The sequence below is a fragment of the Thalassophryne amazonica genome, chromosome 10 (genome assembly GCF_902500255.1).
Source record: "Thalassophryne amazonica chromosome 10, fThaAma1.1, whole genome shotgun sequence".
In the NCBI taxonomy this organism is placed as follows: Eukaryota; Metazoa; Chordata; class Actinopteri; order Batrachoidiformes; family Batrachoididae; genus Thalassophryne; species Thalassophryne amazonica.
Genome location: NC_047112.1, coordinates 72,943,031 through 72,953,868, shown reverse-complemented (window position 1 = coordinate 72,953,868; position 10,838 = coordinate 72,943,031). Strand labels below are relative to the sequence as shown.

Genomic DNA, 10,838 nt, shown 5'->3' with positions numbered 1-10,838 from the left:
ATGCACCTGATGAGCAGTTCACGTGCAGAGCTAAAGGACTACCAGCTGAAGAGGATGCACCTGATGAGCAGTTCACGTGCAGAGCTAAAGGACTACCAGCTGAAGTGGATGCACCTGATGAGCAGTTCACAAGCAGAGCTAAAGGACTACCAGCTGAAGTGGATATCCTGATCAGCAGTTCACGTGCAGTTCCAAAAGACTTCCAGCTGAAGTAGATATCCTAATGATGTACTACATTTAAGCTATGACTGCTCTGTGTAAGGTGCTGGGGACTCAACCTTGTTGCCGCTGTGAGACGGTCGTTTGTCTAACACTGTGACGCCGAGGATCGCTCCAGGTTTGACGCACCGTGCCTGTTAAGGAGATGAGTGAGGGACTTGCTCCATCAGCACACTTCAGAGGTAACCAAAGCTTTAAATGACTTTGAGTAATTAACAGTAGTAATTTGGCGTCTTGCATGCAGCAATATTTGAGCTACTTTGATAATTGTGTAAATTCGCTCTTCACAGCCGTGGCGTGCGGATTGATGGTCCTCCACGGGCTGTGAGAGCTGTTTCTGTAATTTGAGTCTGAATTAGAACCTGAATGTGTTTGCTGATGGTGTGAACCCTAAACAGTATTTGTGTGAACAGTGTGGACTTACCTCACCTCTCATCCTTAACAGGCGCTGTCCGACTCATTAACCACCTGGGGGGGGTGCCGGTGGGAATTCCTGGGTCCAGAGCGTTCGGGCTCCAATCCCCTTGGGCGCTGGGAAGAGCGCGCCGTCCTCCACCCAACCAGGCCATTAATGTATATATTTGCACTTGAAATAAATCTGTTTATGTTCTTGGAACCGCTCTCTGTTTATTTAGCGCTGGGTCCTTGTCAGGCGCTGGTTCGCATCCTCTAATCCGCATCCAAACATAACAGAAACTGCACCTTAGTATCTCTTAGCTCAGGGAATCTGGTTAACAGCTCTGGTTCGGCCAAAAAAGATCTTGTCAAGTGCTGAAAAAATGCGCTGTTTGCCCTGCTTACTGTAGCAGTACCATAATCAAAAAATAAGTCCTGTATCTTGAATAAGGATGTAGACCATGTCCTGGAGCGCTAACTTCTCAGACTCAGTGTCTTCATCTTCGTCCAAATCCGTCCAGTCAGACTCGTCGTCATCTGACGGCAGGTAGGCCTCAGGGTGCCTCATCCAATCTGGGAGCTTCTGTTCACAAAACACATCATCCAAGCCCAGAAGCTCTGGGAAATAGTCAAAAAGCCATGGGTTCCTATTCACAAGATCCCAGGCTTGCTCCAAAAAATCTAATTTCTCTTTGGGAGCATAAGAGTCATGAAAACAAATGAAAAAAAACGAGAGGTCCGCAAAAATCTCCTTAATCACCTCTAAATCTGGAAGCTTAACAGTAGTGTCCATGGCAGGAGTGGAGTCCATGTTCTGGCCAGATTGTATTGTCAGGACGGGTGGCAACCCATCACCAGGAGCGGCTGGACCCTCAATACAGTCTCCCAGACTAGACTTAGGTGAGGAGGAAATCATGGTCTTTATTCCAGCTTCAGGTTTGGTACACATGTAATCAGTCAGCGCGGCAGAGGTACAAGCAGGGTCAGGCTGAGATGCAGTTGAAAACGAGCAGGGTTCTGAGGCATGAGCAAACACGGACATCTGGGATGAGGCAAGAGGCATGGTCGAAGACAACAAAGCAGGATTCGTAGCACGGCAACACAAAATCAGGACTGTGAATGGCACTGGAAAGTGTACGAGACAACAATCTGGCAGGGAAATGAAGGACTGTGGGGTTTAAATGCATGTGGGGTTTAAATGCACTAACCTGAGAACAGAACAGAAAATACATGACGAAATACTAAAGCACAATAGAAAATATAATGAATGAAAACAAAAATAAACAAATGATAAACAATGAAAACATAAACTGGCTGAACAAGAATGGAACTGACAATGGCAGAAGTAACAAAAAAACAAAGTAACAAAGCAAAACAAGAACTGGGAAAAACCACATCATGAACATAATAATTAATAAAACAAAGCTGGGGCAGATGAAGATGAACTAAATAAAGAGGCCAAATACGGATTAACACCTGGATCAGGGACGGGCATGACAGAAATGTGGTTAAAACTTATGCATTCTACTGTATGCCAACTCTGCCAGTACCTTGCAGCAATTACTAAATCTAAAACCGTCTTTTGTAACACCACAACTCTTAAGATCCAGTATGATGTTACTGATGCAATAAACCACGAGAAATGCAACAAAGCTTACAAAACACCCTGTCTAATACAATCAGAAAGTGGAAGGTGTTTGCAGACCATGGCAATCAGTGCTGTACTCCTGCTCTTTGTTCTCCTAAACGGTAAGTGTCTTTGTTTTACCACCATTATTTTCTTTGTAAAAGCATCGACCAAATCCTGTTTGCAGCTATAAAACTCTGCAATGATTTTAGACATTCTTACATTCCTGTTTTTGAAGCAGTCATGAGCAAAGTTTGGTCAGATTACATTGACTGTAATAGGTTATTGTACACAAATTACAGAACAATCCACTGGATTACAAAATGTAATGTAATGAATACTTTTGGATTACTTCATCATTAATTACTGAACATAATGCAGATCATGCAAAAAAAAAAATGGACACATCCACAATACTTTTAAAAATCTGACCTCACAATAATTATAAATTAAATTATAGATTAAAACAAAGTATCTCAAAACATATCCATTTAAATTAACTGAAAATTGTGATTTTTTTTTTTCTTTTCTGAAAACAGTTGCACTCATTTATGTCCCTACGGTCTACATTGTTAAACTCAAAATGATGGAGATATTGCCAGGAATTGAAATTTGTTTTACAAGTAGCACAAATGAAAGGCTGCCACTTGAGTCTTCCATCTTGTGGAGATTTTGTTCTTCTATTTGCAAACGTTGAAATTGCAGTGTTTTTTTTTTTTCCAAAAAGAGACTATTGGTTGAAGATTGGCCTCCAGCGGCTGCACAGATAAAGCTGCTTCCAATTCAGTTCTTGTTGATGAATTATTAACATTTGATCATTGAAAAAAGGTTTCATAATTTAAAAATGAGCACATTTCACTAATCAAAAGGTAATTGAGTAACCACCGATAATGTAACTATAATCTGATCACAAAATTTTGCAATGCAATCTGATCTGATTATTGTTTCTTATTTTTTGTAATCTAATTATGTAATCCTGATTACATGTAATCCGGTCATGATACTGTAACTCAGTGATGTAAACATTACTTGTAACTAGCGCATTGCCCGTGGGGATCCACGGGTTCTAGATTGGGTCCGTGGTTTATGAAAGAGGTAGTTGACATTTTTCAGATTGGGAATAAATTATGCAAAGTTTTCTATAATGATTTTAACTGAAAGTGCAGCAAATTAAAATGAGACCGTTTTGTGAGTTTTATTATTTGGCTATATAGTTATATTTATTATTTAGATGTTTTACAACTGGCGAGGTTGAGATATTTCCTTTGTTCAGAGCTTGTCTGGTTACGAGGGACTGATTCATGGTGATATCAATGTCCATTGATCACAGTTGTTACCTAATATCACTAATTTCTCCAAAAATATTGTCCCTATCAACTTTCCGTTTCACAGCATTCATCCTTGACCCAAAATACATAAACATACCAAACAAATGTCAGCTCTCCCCAGTTTCTCTGTGATTGAAGCCATACACATGCATATACACACAGAGGCCACTTGGCTTTTAATAAGTAGATGAGTTAATGTGTATTGTGTTTCAGAAACTGATGGTTCTCATATCATTGGCGGCAGAGATGCTGCCCCACACTCACTCCCCTATATGGCTTCAATACAGCTGCAAGGTCATCACGCCTGTGGGGGAGTGCTGGTGAAGGAGGATTTTGTGCTCACTGCAGCACATTGCATGCTACCTCGGTAAGAATTGGAATCACATTCATTTCCACCTTCAATCTGTATATATGTAACCCACGGGCCTGCAGGTGGACTATGGTGTGTCTCACTTTTTGCTTCTTTTTTTCCCCCAAATACACATAGCATATAACCCAAACCACTGTTACTACCTAAGAAACAACATGTCACAACAGTCAACCACATTTACTTATACGACCACCAACCAAGCCAAAATGCCATAAACACAAATACCACAATCAGAATTCAACAAGCTGCTGCCCAGCCAGGAACACAGACATGAGTCACACCACAACAGCAAGAATTTAGCAAGCAAAATAAATGCCATTAACCTTGCCAAGGCTGCTCATCACTTTAAAACTATTTATTCTTTTTTATTTCTTTATAAAGAGTTCAATAACACTGTCGCTCAGCACATAGCTGCCCAATAAAACCACCAAGAAATCTGTTTCCTTTTACAGCCATTGTACATTAAAAACAGAGCTTAAACTTTTGCCCAGAAGTGCAAAACATTCGGGGCGGCCACAGGAATCTGCCCGACTGTTTAGACTGCTCTCAGACTGCTGTCCGACCTCCACGAATGAACCTCGACACTTCCGGAATGTAGGTCGAACTTTCATTCGGACGGCATTCAGCCTCTAGTGTGACGGGGGTATAAGAGAGAGAGAGAGAGAGTCTGCATGTTACATTATGTGTCCACCTCCTTAGCTGTATTGAACCACACACACTGCCAAAAAAATACAGCAAACTTGAAATATGTTTGGTTAAAGAGCATGACAACCCACAACTGTGTCCACACTGTGAATCTATAACCAGCAGCAATATAATTCACCAAATATCCATCCATCCATCTGATCCTGCATCACAGCGAAACGGCTCATCCGATTGCAGCAATTTTCATTGTGTCATCTGTGTAGACCCTGGAGGAACATAGGGCAGTTACTTTTCATGTTCCCCTCATAGGTGTATAGAATTAGGTACTATCATCTCAGACACAGGAAAATTACAACAACTCTTTTTCTGTGGAGTTTTATGGTGGTTGCCAGACCAACAACTGTATAACTGCCACTATCTGGACCAGAGTATGAAATGTCCAGCCGTCCATCTGTTCCCGCATTACACCAAAATTTCTTATCTGATCTGTGTCATCTATATAGACACTGGGGTAACATGGAGGGGAGGGGCTATTTTCACATGCCACTCATACGTATATGGCATGAGGTATTATCATCTCGGACTAAAGTATTAGCCATGTAGACCATAGGTGCCAAAGTGATTCCAGAAAGGCCCAAGAGGGCACAGGATTTCTGGGTAACCACCAGCTCCACCAGGTGATTTCATTGATGAACTCATCCCATCCCATCTGTCCAAAACATCAAATCTAGTCTTGCATCTCAGATGTACCATCTAACAAATTGTAGCTGAACGTTCAGGTCTTCTTTTTAAGAAAATCCTCCTCTGTACCACTTCATCATGAAGCTGTATTACTGGGGATACAAAATGCAAAACATGCACTGTGCACAATTTCTCCAATCACAACCACAGAAGCCTGTAACTTCTTCTGGCTTTTCTGGGTGTTTCGGTGGCTTTCCTCACTCTTTTCCTTCTTGCAGAGTCACTCAGTTGAGAACCTTCTACTCCATACAGATTTACCTTAGAGTGCCATACTGTTTGTATTTCTTCATAACAGAGGTAAATAAAGTCCAACACATATTCAGTGACTTGGAATGTCATATTTCCATCCCCTGACTTGTCTGTTGAAACCTGGCAATAAAACTGATTATTTATAGGCGTTATACCAAAGTGACCCATTACTTATGCAACTTATGCAATCTTGGCTTTTATATTTTAATGAATATATATCAAATTGTAGAGATATTCTTGAGTTTGTGTTAAAGGAAGATAATTTGAGAAATTTTTATACTGAGAAGCCCGATTTACTTTTTGTATTTGAAATGGCATAAACAAATCAAAATGTGTGAAATACCAAGGGGCCGAATACTTTTGCAAGGCACTGTTGGTGAAGTAGCCACATCCCTCTCTTCAGGGAATGATGTACTTTTGGTTTTCAGAGTGACGGTTGTGGTTGGGATCGATTCCCTGTCAGCCAATGAACCTACAAAGCAAGAGTTCAGATCTACACGATTCATTCCACATCCTGATTACGATGGACATGCAAATGACATCATGCTCATTCAGGTAAGTGTGATGTAATTACAGCTATATCACATGGTCATGACAGGGTATATAAAAATATGAAAACCAGAAAGATTATTGAACAGTATGGCAAATGGTCTTTTGTACTGCGGAGGGGGGGCACTCTTGCATGAAACCAGAGTCGAGCACACTTTGAATGTGTTTGAATGAAGACTCAGTGTAATTTTAATTGTGGCTCAGTACTCACCAAAGTGTCACAACCTGACTGCCAATGGTGCATCCAAAAAATGAAATATCATCCAGTTAAAATGGTGATTCCAATAATAATTATAATAAAATAGGACAAAGTACAGATTAAACAACTAATTTAAAAATCTTGTGCCAAACATGTAAAGGGATGACCCAGAGAGAGCCCAGGTGAAGCAGCTGACTCTGCTTCCAGTACTGGTTCCAGTACTGTAGTGCTTCTCTGTTTTATCGGAATCTGTAAAATTTCAGAAAATACACATAAAATATATAAATGCGGCTACAGTGAACACAGAATGTGGAGAAGACACTCTGTCCATATCCATATGTGCATTCAGCATTAGATGACCCTTTACATTGCACACAGACATTGACTAGATTTGTGAATCTTAACCTGAATGGAATACTGAACTCAAATAACATCACACTACCCCAGTAGCTACATCTACAATCTTTAAAAATTCCAGAGTTAGCCCTTCTGGAGGTAACCGCTTCCTTCCGCATACCCTCGATGGAGACAGAGCATCATCATACTCTAAATATCTGGGTTGAAGTCCTGGCATACTTTGAATTTGAATATTGATTTCATCTGACATTACACTGCCCCAGTCGCTACATTAAACATGATTGAGTTTATGGTAGTGGGGAATACTGACACATACATTTCTATTATAATACAGTGACTGGGTTTATATAAATTGCATGGTGTCCCATATAGCATAGAACCCTAATGACATTTTCATAGCCTCCCCAGTGGTGTAGAGCTCCGAAGTGTGATGTCAAGTATCCATGACAAAGCTTAAAATGGTATTATTCTATATTCTGTCAAAATTTTGATTTTGATGACTAATCTGACTAAAATACACTCAACAAAAATATAAATGCAACACTTTTGGTTTTGCTCCCATTTTGTATGAGAAGAACTCAAAGATCTAAAACTTTTTTTCCACATACACAATATCACCATTTCCCTCAAATATTGTTCACAAACCAGTCTAAATCTGTGATAGTGAGCACTTCTCCTTTGCTAAGATAATCCATCCCACCTCACAGGTGTGCCACATCAAGATGCTGATTAGACACCATGATTAGTGCACAGGTGTGCCTTAGACTGCCCACAATAAAAGGCCACTCTGAAAGGTGCAGTTTTATCACACAGCACAATGCCACAGATGTCGCAAGATTGAGGGAGCATGCCAATTGCATGCTGACAGCAGGAATGTCAACCAGAGCTGTTGCTCGTGTATTGAATGTTCATTTCTCTACCATAAGCCGTCTCCAAAGGCGTTTCAGAGAATTTGGCAGTACATCCAACCAGCCTCACAACCGCAGACCACGTGTAACCACACCAGCCCAGGACCTCCACATCCAGCATGTTCACCTCCAAGATCGTCTGAGACCAGCCACTCGGACAGCTGCTGAAACAATCGGTTTGCATAACCAAAGAATTTCTGCACAAACTGTCAGAAACCGTCTCAGGGAAGCTCATTTGCATGCTCGGCGTCCTCATCGGGGTCTCGACCTGACTCCAGTTCCTCGTTGCAACTTCGCACAGCCATTGAAGAGGAGTGGACCAACATTCCACAGGCCACAATTGACAACCTGATTAACTCTATGTGAAGGAGATGTGTTGCACTGCATGAGGCAAATGGTGGTCACACCAGACACTGACTGGTATCCCCCCCAATAAAACAAAGCTGCACCTTTCAGAGTGGCCTTTTATTGTGGGCAGTCTAAGGCACACCTGTGCACTAATCATGGTGTCTAATCAGCATCTTGATATGGCACACCTGTGAGGTGGGATGGATTATCTCAGCAAAGGAGAAGTGCTCACTATCACAGATTTAGACTGGTTTGTAAACAATATTTGAGGGAAATGGTGATATTGTGTATGTGGAAAAAGTTTTAGATCTTTGAGTTCATCTCATACAAAATGGGAGCAAAACCAAAAGTGTTGCATTTATATTTTTGTTGAGTATACGTGAACATTTTTCATCATGGAGGATAAAGGCTGAAAATTTGCCAGCAAAATATTTAATTTCCAACTATGAATTATATGTAAATAAAGTTTATTAGTTGCCAATTTGCAATATAATCTCAACTTCATTTGCACTTGGCGTAGATCCCACAGCTCCACACGATGCAAAAACCTTCCTATGCTGAGTTTACACTGGTTTTACAACAGAGTTACAGTGTGTTTATGGTGCTACACAGCAGCTCCTTTGGGTGCAGTATTACTTGTATGTACAGTAGATTCTCCATCACACACACCACACGCCACAAAAAGACCTTTAACGGGTGTCACTAAACATGAGGGATATAGATGTATATTAATAAATGAAATGAAGTTGACCACAGAAAGCATGAAATACTTTGGATTCATGCAATCTGCAAATGAAAGAAGTCAAAGTAAATATAAAAATCAACGTGTTTTTTTTGTTTTTTTTTTTGCTTTTTTTCATTATTCATATCATCCCAACTTTTTCTCAGTTTTCATCAAATCAATTATACTTTATTGTGCCCGCAGGGGCATTTTGCTTTGGAAAAAGTGCTACAACAGCTGCAGAGTAGAAAAATGACAGACAACACAAAAACAAACAGATACAACATTGAAAAAAATCACAGATAAAACAAATTAAAAAAAGAGGTATAAAAGCCAGTCTTAAAACAGCCTAAAAGATTGATTACAAAAAAAAAATCAGTTTAATAATCTTAATACTATCCCCTATGAAATAAAACAAAAACAAAACCATATAAAAATAGTGACATTAAAAATCAGTGTGGAAAACAAATGCAGAGAGATGATGAAGTGCAAAATAAGAGGGAGATACTATCGAGATTAATCTTTTTTCTTATTGAGCATTGTGATGGACATTGGTATGAATGATAGCTTAAGAAGATTAGTATTACATTTGCTTGCTCTGTAACATCCAGTGTTGCCACAGTTACTTTGAAAAAGTAATCTGATTATTGATTACTCCTTGAAAAACTAACTTATTAGTTATTACTTTACTGATTACTCAATTTTACAACCCCAATTCCAGTGAAATTGGCACGTTGTGTGAAATGTAAATAAAACAGAACACAATGGTTTGCAAATCCTCTTCAACCTATATTCAATTGAATACACCACAAAGACAAGATATTTAATGTTCAAACTGATAAACCTTATTGTATATTTGCTCATTTTGAAATGGATGCCTGCAACACGTTTCAAAAAAGGTGGGACAGTGGTATGTTTACCGCTGTGTAAACATACACAAACTCAATAAAACATTGCACAAACTCAATAAAGTTCATCAGTTTGAATATTAAATATCTTGTCTTTGTGGTGTATTCGATTGAATATAGGTTGAAGAGGATTGGCAAATCATTGTATTCTGTTTTTATTCACATTTTACACAACGCCCCAACTTCATTGGAATTGGGGTTGTAAAAGTACCTAAGTTAGATTACTAGTTACTGTGGCAACATTGGTAACGTCTTCCTAAAGAAGTCGTACTGAGAGAACAGAATGTGTGATGGCCATTCAAAATACTGCATGCCAGCTTAATAATGTACTATAACCTAATACAACTCCAAAAAATTTTGTTTGCCCCTTAGCTGGACCGCAGAGCCATTCTGACTGAAGCGGTGCAGCTGGGGTTGTTAAAAAAAGGCAGGCTGAGGACATCGACTCAGTGTATCACGGCTGGATGGGGGGATATCGGCGATAACAACACGTTACCACTGACTCTTCAAGAGGTCAATGTCACCACACTGTCACAGCAGACATGTCGCAGGAGATGGAGAAACGTTCCCCTCACCAGATCAATGGTTTGTGCCACTGGGGCCCGTAGCTTTCAAGGGTTCTGCTCAGTAAGAAGCACACAACCAAGAACAACCTGTGTTTAATGCATATACACAGCTTTGCAGAGAGGAAACACCGGACACTAAAGTGTTTCATATAAACCGTGTTTCAGGGGGACTCAGGAGGGCCGCTGGTGTGTAACGGAGCTGTAGCAGGTATTGTCTCCTTCTCAGGACAGCGATGTGGAGATCTCACCACTCCTGATGTCTACTCACGCACATCATCCTTCAGCGACTGGATTGCAAGTGTGTTGAACAGCAATGAGGAGATAGATACCAAATTGTAACGTGTCAGTATTCAGCATTAGGATGCAGGATGTTTCAATTTCATTAAAATGTCAACACACATTGCTTCAAATCTGCTTGCTTGTGGTGGCTAAAGTTGTAAAATCTGCTCTGTTTTTGCTACATTGCAAAGCTCCTTTTCTTAAAAAGATGGTACAGAAGGTACATAAGACATGCAACCCTAGATTCAATCTTTTCTTGAATGAAAATACTCCTCTGCTCCACTTCACTCAGAGAAAAGTTACACTTTGTACAATTTCTCCGATCATAGCTACAGAAGCCTATCACTTCTTCAGAGCGGTCTTGGGTGTCTTGGGGGCTTTCCTCGTTCATTTCCTTCTTGCACGGTCACTCAGTTTTTGAAAAACTG

General features: G+C 40.1%; 1 protein-coding gene across 1 annotated transcript; it reads left to right on the top strand.

Moving 5' to 3' along the window:
- Nucleotides 1–2,297: 2,297 nt before the first annotated feature.
- LOC117519546 (serine protease 57-like) lies at nt 2,298–10,628 on the top strand. The gene is made up of 5 exons (XM_034180842.1): nt 2,298–2,364; nt 3,784–3,937; nt 6,004–6,130; nt 9,938–10,192; nt 10,297–10,628. Exons 1-5 carry the CDS (start codon nt 2,322–2,324, stop codon nt 10,468–10,470), a joined length of 753 nt encoding a protein of 250 aa, XP_034036733.1. The 5' UTR covers nt 2,298–2,321; the 3' UTR covers nt 10,471–10,628.
- The last annotated feature ends 210 nt before the right edge of the window (nt 10,629–10,838 follow it).

What these genes read in the sequence shown, in the direction of transcription:
- LOC117519546 (XM_034180842.1), top strand. Translation starts at nt 2,322, where the DNA reads ATGGCAATCAGTGCTGTACTCCTGCTCTTTGTTCTCCTAAACG. An exon ending in GCACATTGCATGCTACCTCG is followed by an intron (nt 3,938 to 6,003) that starts GTAAGAATTGGA and finishes TTTGGTTTTCAG; the next exon opens with AGTGACGGTTGTGGTTGGGA. An exon ending in GCTTTCAAGGGTTCTGCTCA is followed by an intron (nt 10,193 to 10,296) that starts GTAAGAAGCACA and finishes ACCGTGTTTCAG; the next exon opens with GGGGACTCAGGAGGGCCGCT.